General features: G+C 49.4%; 1 protein-coding gene across 12 annotated transcripts in view; it reads left to right on the top strand.

The window, feature by feature from the left end:
- The window catches only part of ANKRD17 (ankyrin repeat domain 17), a 1,008,651-nt gene that overhangs the window by 612,261 nt on the left and 370,608 nt on the right, over positions 1–25,782 (top strand). For all 12 annotated transcript variants that reach the window (XM_085636371.1, XM_085636340.1, XM_085636333.1 and 9 more), the window contains one exon: positions 650–745. In XM_085636371.1, coding sequence (XP_085492497.1) covers positions 650–745 — 96 coding nt within the window. The remainder of the gene's footprint in view (positions 1–649; positions 746–25,782) is intronic.

Raw genomic sequence — 25,782 nt, 5'->3', positions numbered from 1 at the left:
TATTATTTTGAGTGCTCCTGAATTTAGTATGGGGCGGCTGATTCAGTGCATAGGACTTAAGGACATCAATAAAGATTCCCTGGAGGAAAGAACTAGAATTATTAACAAGTAACATTTCTTCATTGACTGTTACCTATTGTCACATTTGAGTCAACAACTCTAAATCTCCTGATCCTCCTATCTGGCTGTTGGATGCTGCCCTCATTACCGTTAGCCAGGTTCCCAAAGAGTTGCTTTAATTTGCACTTTTATCAATGTTGCACCCTGAAATACCAGTGTTAGATGATAGCATCCACATAAAATACTGCTCAATAAACTTGAACTGCCCTGGAACCCCTGGAGTCGCATTGCCTGCAGGCCCTTTAGGGGCGGTTAAAACAAACTCTACTGACCAAGTCGTTGATGTAAAGCTACAGCATAATTAAGTTTTCATCTATTATATTACCAGTTCTCCAACATCTGGGGAAAATAAGCAAGTATGTGTATCTCTTGAAAGAGAAAGTGATGAAGATATTTAACTTAATCTTTATGCTTATCAGTAATAACACCCTCCAACCCCCAATTTCCCTGTAGCTTAACATAGGTAAACACCCAATTGTATTTAAAATCTACGAAGTTGTGGTGGTTCACATTTGATTTTACTTTCTAGGGTCATGTGAAAGTCGTGCGTTATCTTGTGAAGGAAGTGAACCAGTTTCCCTCTGATTCAGAATGTATGAGGTACATAGCAACCATAACAGATAAGGTATGTATCCACAACATTGTGATTTAATTGAAAATGTGTGTTTATATGACCGTTTTATGTACATAGTGGGTGTAAATTGTGTAGCGATCGAGCAAAACCTGGGGTGCTATAAGCATGCAACAGTTTTTCAGAGAACAGTTTGTAAGTCTAGAATGTTGAATATTGTTATCAAAAATTGAGTTAGAGACCTAAACGGACAGCTTTTTGTAAGATCACCCCAATCCCCCCCCCCCCCCCCCCCCCAAAGTAACATGTAGAATTGTCTAATACCGAATTGGCTCCTTTAACTTGTATATGGTGTAAGAGGTACTCAGGGCTAGTAAGTTAAATGTCACTAGTGGACTGCTGAACTTAATTATGTCACCACTAGAGTGACAAGATGTAAACATAAATTTAGGCCTTCCTCTGCTGCTTAGTCGGGAAGCTTTAAACCTGTCAGCTAGACATGTCAAGATAAACCCTTTTGCCAGGTTAAAACCTTCTGTTAATGAGCCACTCCTAGGGAAGGCCTTGGTAGCCCATCAGTGAAAACACAAAATTGCCATTTTCACTGTAGCAAGGCCAGTGGTCTAATTCCCTAACATTAGGTTTCACTAGCCACCACTCTGTTAACTTCCATTTGGGACCACCAAAGATATTATCCCAAGGTATCAAATTATTTGTTACATTAAACCCCATGCATTGCTGAGATTAGATTTAGGGTAATTGTTAATATGAATCTGAGTTTAGTCACAACATTTTGTTGCCCAAACCTTTGGTAGCCTACCCGTCTGTCTGCAGCAGTTTTCACCCGAGACTGCTGCCACACTGCTAAGAAGTGTGAAGCATTACCAGGAACAGAGAACAAAGAATTGCTGACTGGATGTGGTGTGACCTCCTCCACCGGGATCACTACTGGGCGGTGGCCGCAGAAGGCGCAGCTTCAAAGAAGCAACTTCCTCAGTGAAGCCAATAGTGATAACACCTTTGCATACCTGTTGTTTTGTGTAGGCAGGCAGGCTGGCATCGCCTCCAGAGATGGAAAGCCTATTGTAGAACCAGTTTTCAAGAAGATGTGGCTTATCTTTGTCCGTCCCGTTCCTCCCCCCCCCCCCCCCCCCCCGGGTGTGCTCATTGCTCCTCACAGGAAGAAGGCTTCCACTATCTTGGATTCCGTAGAGAGGGGATTGCTTGGATTGTTTGCTTGCCAAATCTCCAGGAAGTGAAGTAAAGTGAGAGGGTTAGCCTCGTGGGAACTACTACCCCATTGGCTAGTAAGCCCCTGCCCCCTCCAGCCCCCCCCCCCAACAAATGAGAAGATGGCATACATGTGCTGCTCCAGACCCACGGTCCTCAGATCTCTATTGGACTGACAAGTCATAAGAAGGACCATCCTGCTGCTCCTAGGACCCAGCTAAGAGATACTGCAACAAAGACTAAACTGCACCTGCTGCACCCAAAGAACCAGGAAAAAGGACTGTATCTGCTGTGCCCACTCATGGTAAAGAGCACCACGTGTGCCAAAATGGACAAGTTGACTCCAAGGGCTAGATTGGCAGCCTCATTTTAAGGTTCAGGGCAACAAAATGCGAAAGAAACCTGCATGTGTCAGAAGCCCAGTTATCAGGAATGATGGCCTGTAGGAAGCTGGGTGTTCGAGGCATATGAGCTGCAGATCACACACTGAGGATAAGATCGCCATCTGGTGTTGGGCTCGGATGATTGCAGGTTGTTGTTGTCTTCGGAAGAAGCCTTTGGTCACGAGGTTGGTGACTCCTCCCCTGGACAACAGTGCGCATGGGCATCCACTCCATCGTCAGATTGTTTTTTTCCGCCATTGGGTTCGGATGAACTTTTTTCCGCTCCAGCAGAAAACTTCTAGCAATCAATTTAACTCCTTAATCTTCATTCCATCGACTTCGAAATCAACTCGGACCGGTTCCGGAAGCGGCTGATGGACAGGACACCCTTCAAAAAATGCCCCCAGTGTGGAGCGAAGTTCCCCCACAGTGACCACCACGAGGTTTGTAACCTCTGCCTGTCGCCGGAACACAACGAGTCCACCTGTCCAGCTTGTGCCGCTTTCCGTTCGAAGAAGACCCTCCGGGATCGAAGAGCTCGACGCCATATTATGGCCAAACCAGCTCCAGAACCGGAGGACATCTTTGCTCAAGATGTTCCCGAAGACGACACCGAAGATCTCGAGATCGTGTCCGAGGCCGACGATTCCGATGACCTCATCACTCCAGGGCAGCGTGTGAGTACCACCCCCCCTGCCCCTGCCCCATCCAAAAAAGCATTGGTCAAAACTCCGCCAGCTGGGCCCAGTCGCGACCGGAAATCCTCTTCAGAAGCCCCGCCCTCGGGCCCGGCTCCGAAGACATCTAAGCCTGTAGGTGGCTCGGGCTCGAGCAAACCTCATCTGATTGTGCCTTTAACACCCTCAGCACCGAAAAAACCACTATCGGCACCGAAACAGGCTTCAAGACCGAAATCTCCATCGGCACCGAAACGTTCCTTGGCACCGAAGTCTCCACCGGCGCCGAAACGTTCTTCGACATCGATGCCTAAAAGTCCCTCGGCACCGAAACATACATCGGCACCGAAACATACATCGGCACCGAAACATACATCGGCACCGAAACATACATCGGCACCGAAACATACATCGGCACCGAAAAATCCATCGGACCTGAAACATCCTTCGGCACCGAAAACATCATCGGCACCGAAAACTACGTCCACACCGAAAACAGCTCATAAAGACCCGAAGCGGACGTCGCCGCCACCACCTTCGGAGCCAGATGAACTTTTTCGACCAGATCCTGCTCAAAAGCGGATCTACATCAATCCTAACACTGGACATGTGACTGCCATCCCATATAAAAAACGGAAGCTGGACACTACACCTCCCCCAGCTCCCATACGGAAAAAGGACTGTGCCACTTCACCACTTCGTCCTTCCTCTCCTGTTTTACCTTCTAACCCGTCCCCCCCTCCTCCTCCTGTTTCTCCTTTACCTTTACCTTTACCACCTCCCTATCATTCACCTCCTCCACAGGATGATAATGATGACTTAGGGGGAGGGGCGGACCCTGATTTATTTAATGATCCTGTTGATCCAACCGACCCGTTTACTTTTCCAGACACAGCACCGGTAGATGACTGGTCTTATCCAATGCCTGACATGCCTGACCCCACTACCTACCCCTCCAAGCCCTCCCCTCCTGATGACCACCTAGGGTTTGGCCAACTAATAAATAGGGCAGCAACGTTCCATGGTGTCACTATGCACACGGACCCCCTTGAGGAGGATTTTCTCCTCGATACCTTTGAGCAGTCACAAAAAACTGTTCATATACTTCCCATGATTAAAGGGGTTATAAAGCATGCCACTGACGTCTTTAAAGACCCTGTTCGAGCGAGGATTCTCAACCCCCGCATCGAAAAAAAGTACCGACCAGCCCCGCAGGACCCTGCATACATTAAAGCCCAGCTCCCTTTAGACTCCTTGGTCGTATCAAATGCCAGGAAGCTCGTTAACTCACAGACAACTGGAGAAACGCCCCCCCCAGACAAGGAGTCTAAGCTTTTAGAGGCCTCAGGCAAACGAGTCGCCGCACAGGCGGCGAACCACTGGCGTATTGCCAATACCCAGGCCCTGTTAGCTCGGTATGACAGGGCACATTATGACCAACTTGAGGACCTTATGCAACATCTGCCTGAACCCTTTAAGTCCCAGGCCACTGACCTCATTCAAGAAGGCAAATTAATATCTAATGCCTCCATTAAATGCGCCTTAGATGCGGCTGACACTGCTTCTAGGGCGGTCAATACTAGCGTCTTACTCAGACGACATGCCTGGCTCCGTATTTCCGGTTTTAAACCGGAGGTTCAAACCGCAATCCTGGCTCAACCTTTCAACCAAGAGCAGTTATTTGGCCCTGCAGTGGATACTGCATTAGAAAAAATGAAGAAGGATAATGAAACTGCCAAGTCTATGGGAGCACTGCAGTCTCCTCAAAACCGGGGTTCCTTTCGTCGCTCCTTTTATAGAGGAGGCTCCAAAAACACATCAACTGAGACCACGTCCACCTTTAAAAATTCTGGACAAACATCCCCTAACAGAGGTTATTTCCGGGGAGGTTATAGGGGAAACAATAACAAAGGCCGAGGGCGGGGCAACAACAACACCCGCACCTCCCCAGCCACCAAACAGTGACTTGCCACCACTCCCCCCAGACCATTCCACTCCGGTCGGGGGGCGACTCCAACAATTCCTACCTGTCTGGACTTCCATCACCACAGACAGATGGGTAAGACAAATTATCCAGTCTGGCTACTGCCTCGAACTCATACAATCCCCCCCAAACATACCGCCCAAACAACGCCCAATGTCCTCACATCATCTCTCTCTCCTCAAACAAGAAGTTCAATCCCTGTTACAAAAACATGCGATAGAACCAGTCCCCCTTCAACATCAGGGAAAAGGGGTATATTCTCTATACTTCCTCATTCCCAAAAAGGACAAAACACTAAGGCCCATACTGGATCTCAGACTACTAAACCAGTATATACATTCGGATCATTTTCATATGACCACTCTCCAACAAGTCCTCCCACTTTTACAACAGGGAGACTTCCTTGCCACATTAGACCTCAAGGTTGCATACTTTCACATCCCTATGCATCCCGCTCACAGAAAATATCTACGATTTGTGGTAGATGGGCAACACTATCAATTTACAGTTCTCCCATTCGGAGTAACAACAGCACCCAGAGTGTTCACCAAGTGCTTAGCAGTCGTGGCAGCGCACCTCAGAAGACAACAGATCCATGTCTTCCCCTATCTGGACGATTGGCTCATAAAAGCCAATACATACCAAAAATGCGTTCTCCACACTCATCGCACGATTCAAACTCTCCACGATTTGGGATTCACTATCAACTACCCCAAATCCCACCTACAACCTTCCCACTTACATCAGTATCTAGGAGCAACCATAGATACATCCAAGGCCATTGCTTATCCCAGCACTGCCAGGATAGCCAGTATACAAAATCTCATCTCTCAATTTCAAACTCATCCATCTCTTCCAGCAAGAGTGTTCATGCAGCTCCTAGGCATGATGGCGTCATGCATCTCCATAGTCCCACACGCACGACTTCAAATGCGTCCCTTACAGGAATGTCTAGCACAACAGTGGAACCAAGCTCACGGACAACTTACCGATCTGGTGTTGGTGGACAGTCGCTCACTGAAATGGTGGAACACCATCAACCTGTCCAAAGGGCGACCGTTCTTAGAGCCTCTTCCACAAGTTGTGCTAACTACCGACGCATCTCTCACGGGGTGGGGAGCCCACCTCCTTCACCATACCACTCAGGGCAGATGGACCAGTCAACAAAAACTGCTCCACATCAACCACCTGGAACTCTTAGCAGTGTTCCTAGCACTAAAATCCTTTCAAGTTCACCTAAAGAACAAAACTGTCCTCATACGCACAGACAACATGACGACAATGTATTATATACAGAAACAGGGAGGGACACGCTCTCCCCAACTGTCCCAATTGGCACAGCAAATCTGGAGATGGGCAATTCCCCAAAACATCTATCTGTTAGCAGAACATCTCCCAGGGATCCACAATCAAGTGGCCGACCTCCTAAGTCGCCACACACAGCAGATCCACGAATGGGAACTACACCCCAAGGTTCTACTCCCCTTCTTCCAAAAGTGGGGACAACCAGACATAGACCTGTTCGCCACTCCCGAAAACACAAAATGCCCAACCTTCGCCGCCAGGTTTCCACACCCACAGTCCAAGGGCAATGCCCTATGGATGAACTGGTCAGGCAGATTTGCGTACGCCTTTCCGCCTCTCCCACTAGTTCCATTTGTGGTACGCAAACTGAAACAACAGTCACTAACACTAATACTAGTGGCTCCCACTTGGGCACGTCAACCGTGGTTCACCACGCTTCTAGAACTATCCTTAGTTCCACATCAAAGGCTACGCCTCTCCCCGGATCTATTAACCCAGAACCATGGAGAAATCAGACACCCAGATCCTCAAACACTGAACCTAGCGATCTGGCTCCTGAGGTCTTAGAGTTCGGTTACCTCAATCTCCCTCCAGACTGTATGAATATCATAAAGGAAGCCAGACGCCCTACTACTAGAGCGTGTTATGCCGCTAAATGGAAACGATTTGCCATCTACTGCGCTAATAATGACATACATCCATTGGACGCTTCCATCCAAAACATCATTTGCTATCTACTACACTTGCAAAGATGCAATCTAGCGTATTCCTCTATACGTTTACACCTAGCAGCCTTGGCAGCCTACTTGCAAAATAGGCAACACCTGTCCCTTTTTAAGGTACCAGCCATCAAAGCGTTTATGGAAGGTCTCAAAAGAATCCTTCCCCCAAGATTGCCACCTGCACCAGTGTGGAATCTCAATGTGGTTCTAACAAGACTCATGGGTCCCCCATTTGAACCTATGCACAAATGTGAATTACAATTCCTAACATGGAAGGTAGCTTTCCTTATCGCAATCACTTCCCTACGCAGAGTAAGTGAAATACAAGCCCTTACACTAGAGGAACCTTTCTTACAACTACACCGTAACAAAGTGGTTCTTAGGACAAACCCTAAATTTCTTCCAAAAGTGATTTCCCCTTTCCACCTTAACCAATCAGTAGAGCTACCGGTTTTTTTCCCAAACCCAGACTCCGTAGCTGAAAGGGCCCTACATACCTTAGATGTCAAAAGAGCCTTGCTTTATTACATCGACAGGACAAAACCCTTTCGAAAGACAAAACAACTCTTTGTTGCTTTCGCACCACCACATAAAGGCAACCCAATCTCCAAATCAGGTATAGCCCGGTGGATAGTTAAATGCATCCAAATATGCTACCTCAAGGCTAAACGTACACTTACAGTTCCCCCTAGGGCGCACTCCACGCGTAAAATAGGGGCTTCTATGGCCTTCTTAGGTAACATTCCCTTAGAAGACATTTGCAAGGCAGCCACGTGGTCTACCACGCATACCTTCACTAAACACTATTGTGTTGATGTGCAGGCCAAACAACAGGCCTCCGTGGGCCAGGCTGTCCTAAAAACTTTATTTCAAGCTGCTGCAACGGATACAGGCGACCACCGCTAAGGGGAAGCACTGCTGTATAATCTATCCTCAGTGTGTGATCTGCAGCTCATATGCTTCGAACGGAATATGCTACTTACCAGTATGCATCTGTTCTTGGCATGTAGAGCTGCAGAGTCACACACGCCCGCCCGCCTCCCCGGGACCTGTATCTGTTCCAGCATCCGTCTTACTTAGACATTACACATGGACATCCTTTCTTTCATTTCTATACACTCCATCTTTTCCCATCATGGCGAAAAACAATCTGACGATGGAGTGGATGCCCATGCGCACTGTTGTCCAGGGGAGGAGTCACCAACCTCGTGACCAAAGGCTTCTTCCGAAGACAACAACAACCTGCAATCATCCGAGCCCAACACCAGATGGCGATCTTATCCTCAGTGTGTGACTGTGCAGCTCTACATGCCAAGAACAGATGCATACTGGTAAGTAGCATATTCCTTCTGTTGCAGTAACCCCCCCACACTTTTTGTCAGACAACTGATTGTGAGAAAGTGCCCTCTTTCTTGCATGGTATGCCCCCACTTTTTGCTAAATTGCTGAATGTACTTCGACTGAGTGTACCCTGGACTCCTGCCAATCAGGTGCCCAGGGCCTATGTTCCTTCCTTAAAACACACAAACTCCCAATTGGCAAACCCTGGCCACATGTCAGCCCCTAGTAAATGGTACCCTAGGTACCCAGGGCCTTGTGACCAGGGAAGACCCCTAAGGGCTGCAGCACTCATTGTGCCACCCTTAGGGGCCCTGTACCCTTACACACACACACTGCCGTTGCAGGCTGAGTGTCTGGGTGCAGGACAAAATGAAGAGTCGACATGGCACACATCTCTGTGTGCCATGCCCAACACCCACACTGCCAAGGCATATGTCAGTCACCCCTCTGGCTGGGTGCCTTATGCCCATGGTGTGGGCACAGGAGCAGGAGCCCTGTGCCCCTACAGTACCCAGGTCCATTCCCGGGCACTGTAAGTGCAGTGCTGCCATTTAATAGTACATGGTGCTGAGAGCTCGTCAAACACGAGCTCCACAGCACCATAATGGCAACACTAAAGACTGGGAAGTTTGGTATCAAACTTCTCAGCACATTAAACCCACACTGATGCCAGTGTGAGATTTAATGTACCAAGCACCCCAGAGGGCATCTTAGAGATGCCCTCCTACAACTAACCTACAATCCACGTCTGCTCTGAGGCTGCCACACAGCAGACACGTTGCTGGACCCCTGGGTGGGAGAGCCCCTGCTCTCCCGGGACTGCAACAATGCACATCCTGGGTGAGGTGATAGATCTCCTCCCCCAGGATGAGCAAAGGGAAGCTTCAAAGGCCTGCCGCCTCTAGGAGTTTCCCCAGGCCACTGCAGCCCCCCACTCTGGCGGGAAGCTTGGCCGGAAACCCCATACAAGGACAGGGGATGTGCCAGCCTGCCCACCCCATCCCTCAGGTGGGGGAGGCGAGGTGAAGCACATCTCCGGGTTCTCGCCATCTTGAAGATGGGAGGCCCTACCCTATCAGGATTAGGCTACTGCCCCCCTCCCACAGGAGAGGGGCAGGATAGGGGGTGTACCCACCCCAGGACAAGGACCCATTGGTCCCTGGCCTTCACCTACCTGTAACGCCCCTAAATCTAGTATTTAGGGGCACCCTGAACCTTCCTTCCGCAGATTCCGAAACTACAAGAAGAGCGAGAAGAAAAGAAGACCTGCCCTGCAGCTGCAAAGGAGAGGGAGACACCAACTGCTTTGCCCCCAGCCCTACCGGCCTGTCGACCTCGACCTCGGACTTGCTCCTGCTCCAAACCCGGCATCTCTTGTGGCCAGCAACCTCAGATACCCCGGAGGACCTGGCTACCTTTGAACTCTGATCCCCTGGGACTCCCATGAGTAGAGGCTCTACTCAGAACCTACCTTTCACCCCGGGCAGCAGTCCGGAACCGCGATCCCAGCCCACTCTGCACCCGCCAAGCCTGGCCGGAGTGAACTAAACCCACGAGGACGACCCCACGGCAACTGTGACCCCGAGTCCGGCACCCAAGGACCCCCCTCGACTATCCTGAAGAAGCTTGCAGCCTCAGAACAGAGTGCCACCCCAACCGCGATCAACAAGAGGGTAAGATTTCCGACATCAAAAGGCACCCCTGCACCCGGCGCCCCACGGCCCTCTGTGCCCAATCCCGGGGTACCTACCTATCCTCCAACTACCCAACTTACCCCTCGAAGTGGTGGTGGCACCTGAAGAGTCCTCGTCCCCGAGCCTGCCGTCTTTTTCCAAACCGGAGATTTCCCATAGAAATCAATTGAGCGCCAGACAGCTCAAAAGCACCCTGCATCCAGCCGCCCGATGGCCCTGGCAGTGAAAACTCTACTCTAACCTACTTCCCCACTTGCCCTGAGTAAGTGACCAGGAGCCCAGCTCCCACAGCCACGTGGATTGCCCGACAGCAGCCACCAACCCAGGCCCCCCTATCCCTCATAGGATAACATTGGGCCTAACTCACTCTGCACCCGGCCGTCCTGAAACCGCTGAGGGTGAACTGACTGTACCTACCTGACACTGGGGGACCCCTGAGTCTATGCCCAGAACTTCAACTCTGCCAGTCGAGTACTTACCCTTAAACCGCTAACTTCATTTTCCTCATAGGGTAACATTGACTGGCTTTTTCTTGGAAATTCTTCTAAGTGTGAACTTTTCAAAACTCAAAATATTCACCAAAAATCAGCCTAGTACCAAAAACGAATTTACTCACCTGCTCTTAGGTGAGCTCCCAGTGCTGGATCTTGGTGCCCAGCACTGACTCTGAAAAGTACCCACAACTATACATTCGAGGCATGTGGGCTGCTGAATTCATATCTGTGCATAGATCGCCGCCTAGTGTTGGGTCCGGATGTTTGTACGTTGTTGTCCTGGAAGAGTCTTCGAAGTATCCTGAGATAGGTGACTCCTCCCCTGGATCACAGTGCGCATGGGCATCCTCTCCATCCTCAGATTGTTTTTTTTCCGCCATTGGGTTCGGATGTGCTTATCTTGACTCAAGTTAGGAAAATCTAGTTTCAGGCCAAAAGGCCTTTAGTTTTCGACGGTACTATTCCCGATCGGTATCGACAGTTTACAGGCTAGTTTAGCGCTTTTAACAACTTTTCGGATCCATTAAATCCGACCATCGACCGAACTTCGACGATGGAATCGAGGACCCCATTCAAGCGGTGTCCTGTTTGCCACGCCAAATACCCCCATATCGACGTCCACCCGGTGTGTAACAAATGCCTCTCACCGGATCATGACGAATCGAAATGCATGGCCTGTGCCCGATTCCGATCCAAGAAGACTCTACGGAATCGACGAGCCGCGCGACTGGAAGCGCAGCAAGCGGCACCGGCCCCGACCAACATTTTCAGCACCGAGGACGAAGATGTCGAAAGCGTGGAAAATACACCCTCCAGCCCCACTTCCGAACACGGTTCCCGATCGGAAGATGTCGATGAAGAGCTTTTTCACAGGGAAGAAGCCGACGATGAGGTAGGAGACTACGACGAGGCCTTAGGGGCCGAAGAAGGTAGCTCCGGTGAGAAGCAAGGCCTACCCGTCCAAATGGAGGATATCCCAGTGAGTCAGTCGACGGCTCCGGTCGAGGGATCGCCTTCGGGCCTTACCCAAGACCAATCCCGCAGTTCCTCGGCCCCGCCCTCTGGCCCGGCCACGGACGTTCAGCGAGAGCCATTGTTACCTAAAAAGACTGGTTTCCCTACCACGAAACCGAAACCAATCATCGCACCGGTTCAACAGAAACCGAAAGTGAAACTGGCACTGGTCAGCTCGAGGACCACCACACCTTCGACGCCAGCCAAACCCGTCGGCTCCGACCGCACCAAAAGGGACTTTGGTGCCGAACTCGCTGCAGCCGATGTCGGCGCCGACCCAAAAAGAAAATCCATCGGTACCGTCAAAGCGCCAAGGCCCCCGGCACCGAAGCAATCGGCACCAGCCATCAAGGTGAAAATGGCCACTGCATCGCTATCCACCTCGAAGGCACCTACTAAGGTACATTAATCGACGCCGTCGACGGCTACTACCCCTCCTCGGCTCGATGACCCGGTGACTTCGAAGAAGTCCACACCTGCCTCGACGGAACCTCTCGGCGCCAAAGAACCGTCGGCGTTCCAGGTGCAACAAGTGGCAGCGTCCTTGCAACGTATCAGGGAAAAGGCAGCCCTCCAGACCTCGTCGGGCTCCGAACCGAAACGGGCACAGAAGGCACCTTCGGCACCGGCCAACATCACCTTTGGTTTGCCGCCATCCACGGCGCCGAAGATGTTCGAAATCAGAACCCGCGTTACCCAGACAAGGTCCCCATCTACCGAACACTCGACTACTGGGACATCGCCGTCCCACTTCATCGACGCCGACACCGGCAGGCTTATGCTCCGAAAGCGGAAGATCACTTCAGGGCACGCTTTGGACTCTTATAGGATCCCGCTAAAACAAAAAATGCCGGCGGAATCGGAACCAGTTCTTTATGAACGCATCCACACATCTTGTACAGATCCATCATTCTCTCCAAAGCACTCCGACACGGATGCAGTGGAGGACTACATGGGTGACGACGCCACATACCCCGAAGACATGGACCCTGAGGGCCAGCAAGACCCTGATCAGGTCTGGGATGTCCCCGTAGAGCCAGGTGCCGTTCTGGATACACAGGACACGCAACTTTATGGCGCAAAAACGTCCCCCACAGAGGACACTGCTGCATTCAACGCCCTCATTGAACGGGCCGCAGCTAATCATGGAGTGCAACTCCACTCAGACACTATCGAGGATGATTTCTTGGTGGACACTTTCGCATCCTCCGAAAGGACTGTAAAAACTCTGCCCATGTTAAAAGGTGTCCTCAAGCCAGCAAAGGACATTTTCAAAGAGACCACCAGGGCACGGGTAATAAACCCCAGGATCGAGAAAAAATACAAACCCGCACCTGGGGACCCCACGTACATTAGGAGCCAATTGCCTCTGGACTCCATTGTGGTTGCCAATGCTCGCAAACGGGCACACTCGCAGACAACTGGTGATGCTCCTCCCCCGGACAAAGAGTCCAAGGTTCTAGAGACCTCCGGCAAACGGATTGCAGCCCAGGCAGCAAACATATGGCGCATCGCCAATACACAAGCCCTCCTAGCTCGCTACGACCGCTCACACTATGACACATTAGAGTCCTTACTCCAACACCTGCCAGACGAGTACAAAGAGGCAGCAGAGCTCCTCATCAGGGAGGGACAACTGCTCACAAACGCATCCATCAAGTGTGCACTAGATGCTGCAGACACTGCTGCAAGGACAATAAACACCAGCGTCATGCTACGACGACACGCCTGGTTACGAATCTCCGGATTCAAACCTGAGGTCCAAAATAACATCCTCAATCAACCGGTCAACCCCGACTACTTATTTGGACCGGAGGTTGACGCCACCTTAGAAAAGATAAAAAAAAGACACGGACACTGCGAAGTCAATGGGGGCTCTGCAAACGCAGACATTTCGTAGTGGCTCCTTTCGTCGCCCCGGAAATAGAGGTGCAGGTAGAGGACAGGGGGCACAGCAAACCTACAATAAAGGGGGCACACAGAGTTCCTACGATAAAAACACCCGAGGTGGATATCGTGGCTCCAGCACCAAGGGCAGAGGACGTGGTTACGGCAATACCAGGTCCTCTCCTAAGAACAAACAGTGACGCCCTCTCCCTTCCCCCCGACCACATAACACCGGTCGGGGGGAGACTCCAGTGGTTCCTGTCCACGTGGAATTCCATCACCACAGACAGGTGGGTCAAAGATGTTATCCAACACGGTTACTGTCTCGAATTAACCTCCACTCCACCCACCATACCGCCAAGGCACCGTCCTATGTCCTCAGAGCACTTAGCGTTATTACAGCAGGAAGCGCTGCTGCAAAAAGGCGCAATAGAGGTCGTGCCCGTACACCAGCAGGGAACAGGGGTGTACTCTCTGTACTTCTTAATACCAAAAAAGGACGGGTCACTCAGACCTATCCTAGACCTGAGACCCCTCAACCAATACATTCTCTCAGAGCATTTTCACATGCTCACCCTGCAGCAGGTTCTCCCGCTCCTCAGACAGGGATATTTCCTAGCCACGCTAGACCTCAAAGATGCGTATTTCCACATACCCATACACCCATCACACAGAAAATATCTCCGGTTCACCATTCAGGGTCAGCACTATCAATTCAAAGTCCTCCCCTTCGGAGTGACAACAGCACCCAGAGTTTTCACAAAGTGCCTAGCTACCGTGGCTGCACATCTACGGAGGCAACACGTTCACGTCTACCCTTACCTGGACGACTGGCTTGTTCAGGCAAAGTCAGCCCAGCAATGTGCCAGCCACATGTCCCGCACCATTCAGCTTCTTCACAGTCTGGGATTCTCACTAAATTACCCAAAATCACATCTCCAACCCGCACACGTACAACAGTACCTAGGTGCGTCCATAGACACTCTGGCAGCCACAGCTCAGCCAAATTTAGTGAGGATCAACAGCATGCAAATGCTGATTTCCAAGTTCAAACCCCAACACTCCCTTCCTGCGCGAGTGTTCATGCAGTTGATAGGCATGATGGCCTCCTGCATTTTCATAGTCCCACACACGAGACTACATATGCGCCCGCTTCAGGAGTGCTTAGCACGTCAATGGAATCAGGCTCACGGGCAATTAAAAGACCTAGTGTTGGTGAGCGGTCGGGCATACAACTCTCTGCATTGGTGGAATCCACAAAACCTTTGCAAGGGCCGACCGTTCCAGGAGCCTGTTCCACAAATAATACTGACAGCGGACGCGTCTCTCCAGGGATGGGGAGCTCATGTACTCAATTACACAGTGCAGGGACTATGGACAACACAACAAAAGAAGATGCACATCAACCTTCTGGAACTGTTGGCAATCTTCCTAGCCATGAAGGCATTCAAAGTACATCTGTGCAACAAGTTCGTGTTGATCCGGACGGACAACATGACTGCCATGTACTACATACAAAAACAGGGAGGAACACACTCTCCACAGTTGTCTCATCTGGCTCAGAGCATGTGGAAGTGGGCCATTCAGAGGAACATATTCCTCATGGCGGAACACCTCCCAGGCAAGGACAACCAGATGGCGGATCTGCTCAGCAGACACAGCCACCAGATGCACGAGTGGGAGTTACACCCATCAGTACTCCAACCGTACTTCCAGCAGTGGGGTCATCCAGAGATGGACCTATTCGCGACAAGCAAAAACGCAAAATGCCAAAGCTTTGCCGCCAGGTTCCCATATCCACAGTCGCAGGGCAATGCGATATGGATGAACTGGTCCGGCAGATTTGCGTACGCTTTTCCCCCAGCGCCATTGATACCGCTGGTGGCACGCAAACTGCGACAGCACTCAATGACACTCATCCTGGTTGCTCCAACATGGGCACGCCAGCCATGGTACACAACCTTTCTGGAACTTTCCGTGGTGCCGCATCAAAGGCTGCGGATCAAACCCGCGCTTTTGACGCAGAACCATGGAGAAATTCAGCACCCAGATCCGCAACAGCTGAACCTGGCAATCTGGCTCCTGAAGTCCTAGAGTTTGGCTACCTAAACCTGCCACCTGACTGTATGGATATCATTAAGGAGGCCAGGAGACCCACTACCAGAGCTTGCTATGCAGCTAAATGGAAGAGGTTTGTCATTTATTGCAACAACAATGACATTAACCCGCTAGACGCATCCATTCAAAATATAATCTGTTACCTCTTACACCTATACCGATGCAATCTGGCATACACCTCAATACGTATCCATTTGACCGCAATAGCAGCCTATCTCCAGAACAGGCAGCACCTCTCTTTATTCAGAGTGCCTGCCATCAAAGCTTTCTTGGAGGGACTTGAACGAGTAATTCCCCCAAGACACCCACCAGCACCGGTGTGGAACCTCAACTTGGTCCTCACCCGACTGATGGGTCCACCCTTCAAACCTCTCCACTCATGTGAGATTCAATTCCTCACCTGGAAAGTAGCTTTCCTAGTGGCAATCACTTCGTTAAGAAGAGTTAGTGAACTCCAGGCACTAACCATTCAAGAGCCATTCATACAGGTTCACGCAAACAGGGTCGTACTACGTACCAACCCCAAATTCATGCCTAAAGTAATATCGCAGTTCCACATGAATCAAACTATTGAACTGCCTGTCTTCTTTCAAAATCCACAGAATGTAGCAGAAAGAATGCTCCATACACTAGATGTAAAGAGAGCCCTCATGTACTATATTGACAGAACTAAGGTCTTCAGGAAGACAAAACAACTTTTCGTTGCCTTTTCTCCACAGCACAAGGGCAACGCCATTTCCAAAGCAGGTATAGCCAGATGGATCGTTAAATGTATTCAAATTTGCTATCAAAAGGCTAAACGCACATTAACGATTCCCCCACGAGCCCACTCAACACGTAAGTTAGGGGCGTCCATGGCTTTCCTGGGAAACATTCCTTTACAGGAAATATGTAGAGCAGCCACATGGTCCACTATACATACATTTACCAAACACTACTGTGTAGATGTACACTCAAAACAGCAGGCAGCTGTAGGACAGGCTGTTCTCAAAACTCTTTTTCAGACCGCTGCAGCTGGCACTGGTAGCCGCCGCTAATAGGAGGTACTGCTATGTATTCTATGCACAGATATGAATTCAGCAGCCCACATGCCTCGAACTGAATATGCTACTTACCAGTATGCATCTGTTCTTGGCATGTAGGGCTGCTGACATTCATATCGCCCACCCTCCTCCCCGGTGCCTGTAGCAGCTGCAGCTCTCAGAATTACTGTATAGCATGGTCATCACTTTCTGTATCTACTCCATCACTGCCACAATGGCGAAAAACAATCTGAGGATGGAGAGGATGCCCATGCGCACTGTGGTCCAGGGGAGGAGTCACCTATCTCAGGATACTTCGAAGACTCTTCCAGGACAACAACGTGCAAACATCCGGACCCAACACTAGGCGGCGATCTATGCACAGATATGAATGTCAGCAGCCCTACATGCCAAGAACAGATGCATACTGGTAAGTAGCATATTCATTACCTTCAACTCATTTTTCTTCCATAGGAAACCATTGACTGCTTTTCTGTGAAATTTCTTCTAAGTGTTGATTTCTGCAATTTCTAAATATTCCTCAAAAATCGTATAACATCTGAAAATGTAATTACTTACCTGTTTTGGATAAATGTCCCAGTACTGAGTCTAGACACCCAGTACTGGATTACAAAAGTAACGATAACCTACTGTACCTGTAACCTACATTTCCTTCCATAGGGAATCATTGATTGTTTGCTCTGAAATATTTTCTAAGTGCTCACTTTTGAAATAGCTAAATATTAGTTAAAAATCATTACAGTACCAAAGTCGACTTTCAACAGCTGATTCTGAGAACTGACCCAGGACTGGATCTAGGATCCAAGCCTGGAATTACAAAAGTAATCTAAAAAGTAATCTGTTGCATATAATTTGAATTTATCATTGAGCTCAATGTATTGTGTGTAGAAATAGAGTTGCCTACTGCAACTATTTGTAACTGTTTACTAAAAAGTCTATTGCATATACAAAAGTATTTTTATGAAACATCTCCTGTCGAGAAAGTATATTTTAATTCCAAGTTTTGGTTTTAAATAAAACAAGCATATATATTTTTTTTTTATACAAACCATTGGCCTAGAGTTCAGTTATTGAGTGTGTGGAACTATTTGCTGACTGAGTGTGTACAACAAATGCTTTACACGTCCTCTGATACTGCCTTACTGCTCGACCAGGCTACCACTTTGGAGAGTAAGGTTATATCTAACTTTAACCTCTGTTAAACCCTTGGGGTCTGTGGACTCTGTACACCCTGTACCTATTAAGGAACAGTATATACAGAGCCACTTTCTCACACTGATGCACTTTGACTTGATGTGCTCTGGGTCTCTGCCAATCAGGTTTCCAGGGCCTGTGTTCTTTCCCAAAACTGTACCTTTGTACCCCCAATGGGCACCTCTCTGGCCACATGCAAGTTCCTTCTAAAAGGTACCATTCGTACCAAGGGCCTTGTGACCAGGGAAGGCCTCTAAGGTCTGCAGCAGTTATTGTGCCACCCTTAGAGGCCCTGTACCTTTACACACACACTGTCATTGCAGGCTGCATGTTTTGGTGCAGAACAAAGTGAAGGGCCGACATGGCACACATTCCTGTGTGCAATGCCTGCAACCCACTGCCCTGGCATAGGTCAGCCTCCTCTCTAGATGAGTTCACTATGCCACTGGTAAGGGTACAGGTGCATGAGCCCTGTACCTCTACAGTCTCTAAGTCCATTCTTAGACATTGTAAGTGCAGTTAAGCCATAAAGAGTATATGGTCTGGGCATTTGTCATTACGAACTCCTCAGCACTATAATGGCTTTGCTGAAAACTGGGAAGTTTGATATCAAACTCCTCCGCACATTAAACCCACACTGATGCCAGTGTGGGATTTAATGCAAAATGCACTCTGAGGGCATCTTAGAGATGCCTCCCTGAGAAACGACCTAACACTAGTGTCCAGGCTGAGTGGCTGCTAACCAGCTGCCACCACCAGACATGTTTCTGGACCCCTGGGTCAAGAGCCAGCTGCCCTCGGAGGTCTGAAACAATACACATCCTTGGACGAGGTGCCAAGCCTTCTCCCCCAGGATGGGCAGGGTCCAAGAAAATGAAGCTCTAAAGGCTTGTCGCCCTTGTGAGTTGACGCAGCCATTTGCTGCTCCCAGCAAGTGCCCCCACCAATTCTGACCCCCCTCTTTGGGCAGGAGAGTCAGTGGGTAAACAAAGATAAGAGGAGAGGTGAGACCTACTTTGCCAACTCCCAGGTGTGGTAGGCGAGCGAAGCACAACTCTCAGTCCCTGCCATCTTGAAGATGGGAGGGACCCAGCCAATCGGAGTGAGGCTTATGCCCCCTCCATCTGGACGGTGGGATAATATGGGGTGTGCCCACTTCAAGGAAGGGACCCATTGGTCCTAACCTGTACATATCTGAAACGCCCCTAAATTTAGTATTTAGAGGCAACCCCGAACCTTGCCTCCTCAGACAAGAAGAAAGAAGGACCAAAAAGCCATGGAGGAGGAGGACACCAACTTACTTGGCCCAGCCCTACCGGCCTGTCCCGACCTCAACCTGCTCCAGGAGAATCCCGGTGTGTCCTGCAGCCAGCAGCCCCCAAGAACCCGGAGGACCTGCCCCGCCTTCCCCAACAAGACTTTGCCTGCCATGAGCACCGGATTTGCTCACCAGCAGACTTTGGCTCCGGCCAAATCCGCGAGTCTGCACCGGACTCCCATGGCCCGAGTTTGAGTGGTCAACACCACCAGGAGGTCTATCTGGCGATCCTGACCTGGGATTTGGTGATCCCGGACCTGCCTCAAGTCTCCCAACGATGCTTGCAGCTCCTTTCTGGAGGGTCCCTCTGACAAGAGCCGGTAAGGAAAAGCAGTTTCCAAAAGACACCCCCTCCCGATGCCCCACGGCCTTGGAAAGCACAACCGGCTGTGTCCCGGCATCCCTCGACATCCCAACTTACCTCTCCAACCAGTGGCTGCCTCCAGAAGATCTTCATGTCCGAGTCTGCAGTGTTTGTTCTGACCGGGGCTTACTCCAGTATTGGAACTTTCATAGATTCCCATAGCTTGTATCATTCCCCGTCGTCGGAATGGGAGTCTCGGTAAATAGGAAAAAAACATAACTGAGAAGAAAATCCCTCCGTCGATGACGACAGCTTCAGGTACGTCGACGACGACATGAAAGATTCACATGACGTTGGTTCCAGCTCTGTCGTTGGGCGCGTCGACGACGACTTCGTCGATTGTAACATAGTAGACGCTACAGGTGATGCCAGTTTCAGTGTCGACGAGGATGATGTCGACAATGGTGTCGACGACGATGACTACGTCATCTAGAGTGATATTGACGGAACCGTCGACTATCATTCCATCGTCGTCGACGGTCCAAATTTCATCGGCGAGCCCTCCGACGACAACCTCGTCGACGATTAAAAAAAAAGTGGAAATTTCAGTTAAAAGAAAGATTACGCTAGAGATTACATCTCCTCGGAGGGTGACACCATTACCTCCGGCACTCCTTTTAGAAGAGGAGGAATTCTCAGATAAGGAGGATGGTCCTTATGGGGATGCATATAGTCCATCCCAATTACGAGTTAAATACCAGGACTCAGACTTGGAAGATTATGTTATGGACCAGCAACAATACATGCCGCAAACAAGACCACAGGAACAATTGCAGCTGGGCATGATAGCCATGCCGTCTTCGCTCATTACTGATCTTCAGCTCATGTTGGATTATTAGAGGAGGTTTCCATCACATCCCCCTGACCAACAATCTGGGCAGGTTCCATCACTGCCACCTTCGACTATGTTAGTTCCTCAGCTTCCTCAACCTTCGGACCAGAAGTCACCAGAATGTAGTCACGGGGCATGACGATTCATCAGACGATGACCAAAGTGTAGGACAAGCCCCAGATCCAGATAGGGAATGGGACGACTGCGTCATTTCGGATTCCGCTTCATCGTCGCCGGATCCTGTGGATTCTTCTCCAGCGGACATTGGAGGTTTCCATAACCTCATGGAGAGGGCTTCCAAACGGTTTGACCTTCCCATACCTTCTGAACAATCGGAATGCTTTCTTTATGATTTTAAAGAACCCTTTAAAAAGTCAGTCCGTTCTATCCTGATTGTGGAACATGTATGAGTGAGGGGATTAAGGTGATGCAGTCTCCAGCTACCGTCATCCCTGTTCTTCCGAGGCTGGAGAAGATATAAGGCTCCTGCTGATGGTCCCGCTTGTCTGATTGGCCAACCAAAGCCGGATTCTGTCATATCTCAAGGGGCCCAAAGAAAGTCGAAGAATCCTTCGGCGCCCCTTACCACACCACCGGATAAGGAGGGTAGGCGACTAGACAATGTGGGAAAAAGATTCTCTTCGATGTCCAGCCTTCTTGTCAGGGCAGCAAACGCTTTAGCAATTCTGGGACTATATGATCGCCAAATGTGGTGCGATTTATCTCCATACATTGGCCAGCTACCAGATGAATCTAAGGCTGACGCAAAGAAGATTCTGGAGGAAGGAGAGCGTTCTTCAGAGATCATAGGACATTGCTACCACTGCTATTCGCGCTTTGGCTGGTGTTGCAGTCCTTAGATGGCAAGGTTGGCTTTGGGCCACCTGGTTTCGCCCGGAGGTTCAAAATAAAATCCTAGACCTACTGTTTGATGGAGAAATGCTTTTTGGCAAGCATGTGGACTATGCACTGCAGGAAATAAAAAAGGATACAGATACGGCAAGGTCCCTTGGGACCTTGCATTACCGCGAAGTACCTTTCCGTGGTGCAAGACGGAGAGGTTTTTCTTCGTACAAAGGTGGTTATCAACAGCAGCGTTATTCCTCCTATTCACAACAAGCGCAATCTTACAGACCCCAGTATTCTCAGTGCCAGGGCCGATCGTCGTCTTTCTCTCGCCAGCCTTCAAGAGGACGACAGGGACGTCAGGGAAGAGATTCTTCTAAACGTAAATAGCGGCGTTCAGGCTCTGTCTACTGTACCTTCGCCCCCTGTAACACCAGTGGGGGGCAGGATATCACAATGCCTTCACAACTGGGAGATGTGAGAAAGTGGCTCTGTATATACTGTTCCTTAATAGGTACAGGGTGTACAGAGTCCACAGACCCCAAGGGTTTAACAGAGGTTAAAGTTAGATATAACCTTACTCTCCAAAGTGGTAGCCTGGTTGAGCAGTAAGGCAGTATCAGAGGACGTGTAAAGCATTTGTTGTACACACTCAGTCAGCAAATAGTTCCACACACTCAATAACTGAACTCTAGGCCAATGGTTTGTATAAAAAAAAAATATATGCTTGTTTTATTTTAGAACCAACACTTGGAATTAAAATATACTTTCTCGACAGGAGATGTTTCATAAAAATACTTTTGTATATGCAATAGACTTTTTAGTAAACAGTTACAAATAGTTGCAGTAGGCAACTCTATTTCTACACACAATACATTGAGCTCAATGATAAATTCAAATTATATGCAACAGATTACTTTTTAGATTACTTTTGTAATTCCAGGCTTGGATCCTAGATCCAGTCCTGGGTCAGTTCTCAGAATCAGCTGTTGAAAGTCGACTTTGGTACTGTAGTGATTTTTAACTAATATTTAGCTATTTCAAAAGTGAGCACTTAAAAAATATTTCAGAGCAAACAATCAATGATTCCCTATGGAAGGAAATAGAGGTTACTGGTACAGTAGGTTATAGTTACTTTTGTAATCCAGTACTGGGTGTCTAGACTCAGTACTGGGACATTTATCAAACACAGGTAAGAAATCAACATTTAGAAGAAATTTCACAGAAAAGCAGTCAATGGTTTCCTATGGAAGAAAAATTAGTTAAAGGTACGTATAGTTGTGGGTACTTTTCAGAGTCAGTGCTGGGCACCAAGATCCAGCACTGGGAGCTCACCTAAGAGCAGGTGAGTAAATTCGTTTTTGTCACTCGGCTGATTTTTGGTGATTTGAAGATTTGAAAAGTCCACACTTGGAAGAATTTTCAAGAAAAAGCCAGTCCATGTTACCCTATGAGGAAAATGAAGTTAGCGGTTTAAGGGTAAGTACTCGACTGGCAGAGTTGAAGTTCTGGGCATAGACTCAGGGGTCCCCCAGTGTCAGGTAGGTACAGTTAGTTCACCCTCAGCGGTTTCAGGACGGCCGGGTGCAGAGAGAGTTAGGCCCAATGTTATCCTATGAGGGATAGGGGGGCCTTGGTTGGTGGCTGCTGTCTGGCAAGCCACGCGGCTGTGGGAGCTGGGCTCCTGGTCACTTACTCAGGGCAAGTGGGGAAGTAGGTTAGAGTAGAGTTTTCACTGCCAGGGCCACTCGGGCGGCTGGGTGCAGGGTGCTTTTGAGCCGTCGGGCGCTCAATTGATTTCTATGGGAAATCTCCGATTTGGAAAAAGACTGCAGGCTCGGGGACGAGGACTCTTCAGGTGGCACCACCACTTCGAGAGGTAAGTTGGGTAGTTGGAGGATAAGTAGGTACCCCGGGATTGGGCACAGAGGGCCGTGGGGCGCCGGGTGCAGGGGTGCCTTTTGGTGTCGGGAAATCTTACCCTCTGTTGATCGCGGTTGGGGTGGCACTCTGTTCTGAGGCTGCAGGCTTCTCCAGGATTGTGGAGGGGGGTCGCCCTCGTGGGTTTAGTTCACTCCGGCCACGGCCAGGCTTGGCGGGTGCAGAGTGGGCTGGGATCGCGGTTCCAGGCTGCTGCCAGGGGTGAAAGGTAGGTTCTGAGTAGAGCCTCTACTCATGGGAGTCCCAGGGAATCAGAGTTCAAAGGTAGCCAGGTCCTCAGGGGTTTCTGAGGTTGCTGGCCACAAGAGATGCCGCGCTGGAGCAGGAGCAGGTTCGAGGATCGACAGGCCGGTAGGGCTGGGGCCAAAGCAGTTGGTGTCTCCCTCTTTTTAGCAGCTGCAGGGCAGGTCTTCTTTTCTTCTTGCTCTTCTTGTAGTTTCGGAATCTGGAATCTGGGGAAGGAAGGTTCAGGGTGCCCCTAAATACTAGATTTACAGGTAGGTGAAGGACAGGGACCAATGGGTCCCTGTCCTGGGGTGGGTACACCCCCTATCCTCCCTCTCTCCTGTGGGAGGGGGGCAGTTGCCTAATCCTGATTGGGTAGGGCTTCCCATCTTCAAGATGGCGAGAGCCCGGGGATGTGCTTCACCTCGCCTCCCCCACCTGAGGGGTGGGGTTGGCAGGCTGGCACATTCCTTGTCCTTATTTGGGGTTTCCAGCCAAGCTTACCACCAGAGTGGGGGGTTGCAGTGGCCTGGGGAAACTCACAGAGGCGGCATGCCTTTGAAGCTTCCCCCTGCCCATCCTGGGGGAGGAGATTTAGCACCTCACCCAGGATGTGCATTGTTGCAGGCCCAGGAGAGCAGGGGCTCTCCTACCCAGGGGTCCAGCAACATGTCTGGCAGCCTAGGCAGCCTCAGCACAGACGTGGATTGTAGGTTAGGTTTTAGAGGGCATCTCTAAGATGCCCTCTGGGGTGCTTGGCACATTAAATCCCACACTGGCATCAGTGTGGGTGTAATGTGCTGAGAAGTTTGATACCAAACTCTTCAGTCTTCAGGGCTGCCTTTATGGTGCTGTGGAGTTCGTGTTTGACGAGCTCCCAGCACCATGTACTCTTAAGGGGCAGCACTGCACTGACATAACCCAGGAATGGACCTGGGTACTGTAGGGGCACAGAGCTCCTGCTCCTGTGCCCACACCATTGGCATAGGGCACCCAGCTAGAGGGGTGGCTGATGTATGCCATGGCAGTGTAGGTGTGGGCATGGCACACAGGGATGTGTGCCATGTCGACTCTCTGTTTTGTCTTGCACCCAGACACTCAGCCTGCAAGAGCAGTGTGTGTGGGGTAGGGTACAGGGCCTGTAAGGGTGGCACAATAAGTGCTGCAGCCCTTAGAGGCCTTCCCTGGTCACAAGGCCCTGGGTACCTAGGGTACCATTTACCAGGGGCTGACATGTGGCCAGGGTTTGCCAATTTGGGTTTTGTCTGTTAGGCAGTTTTTAGGGAAGGAACACAGGCACCTGATTGGCAGGAACCCAGGGCACAACAAGGAAAAGTGCATCAGCTATTAGGCAATAAAGGGGGGGTTACTGCAACAAAAACTCACTTTCCTACACACTCAATAACTGAACTCTAGTCCAATGATTTTATATATAAAAAAATGTTTGTTTTATTTTAGAACCAACACTTGGATTTAAAATATACTTTCTCAGCATGAGATGATTCATATAAATACTTTTGCAATATGCAATTGGCTTTTGTAAACATTTACAAGTGGTTGCAATAGGCAACTCTATTTTAAACACAACAATGCATTGAGCTCAATGATAAATTCAAGGTATTTGTAACAGATTACTTTTTAGATTACTTTTGGAATTCCAGAACTGGATCCTAGATTCAGTCCTGGGTCAGTATTCAGAATCAAGTGATGAAAGTCGACTTAAGTACTGTAATGATTTTTAAACAATATTTAGCTATTTTAAAAGTTGACACTTTGAAAATATTTCAGAGAAAACAGTCAATGATTCCCTATGGAAGAAAATGCAGGTTACAGGTTCAGTATGTTCTCGTTACTTTTGTAATCCAGTACTGGGTGCCTAGACTCCGTACTGGGACCTTTATCCAAAACAGGTAAGTAATTACGTTTTCAGATATTATGCGATTTTTGAAGAATATTCAAAGATTGCAGAAGTCAACACTTAGAAGAAATTTCACAGAAAAACAGTCAATGGTTTCCTATGGAAGAAAATTGAGTTAAGGGTAAGTACAGTTGTGGGTATTTTTCAGAGTCAGTGCTGGGCACCAAGATCCAGCACTGGGAGCTCACCTAAGAGCAGGTGAGTAAATTCTTTTTTGTCACTCGGCTGATTTTTGGTGAATATTTGAAGATTTGAAAAATCCACACTTAGAAGAAATTTCAGGAAAAAGCCACTCAATTTTACCCTATGAGGAAAATAGAGTTTGCGGTTTAAGGGTAAGTACTCGACTGGCAGAGTTGAGGTTCTGGGCACAGACTCAGGGGTCTCCCAGGGTCAGGTAGGTACAGTTGGTTCACCCTCAGCGACTCTAGGGCGGCCGGGTGCAGAGAGAGTTAGGCCCAATGTTATCCTATGAGGGATAGGGGGGGCCTTGTTTGGTGGATGCTGTCTGGCAAGCCACGCGGCTGTGGGAGCTGGGCTCCTGGTCACTTACTCAGGGCA

This window comes from Triturus cristatus, chromosome 2_1 (assembly GCF_964204655.1).
Source record: "Triturus cristatus chromosome 2_1, aTriCri1.1, whole genome shotgun sequence".
Lineage (NCBI taxonomy): Eukaryota > Metazoa > Chordata > Amphibia > Caudata > Salamandridae > Triturus > Triturus cristatus.
Note: the sequence above shows the minus strand (reverse complement) of the source record. Positions and strands in the feature narration are given on the sequence as shown.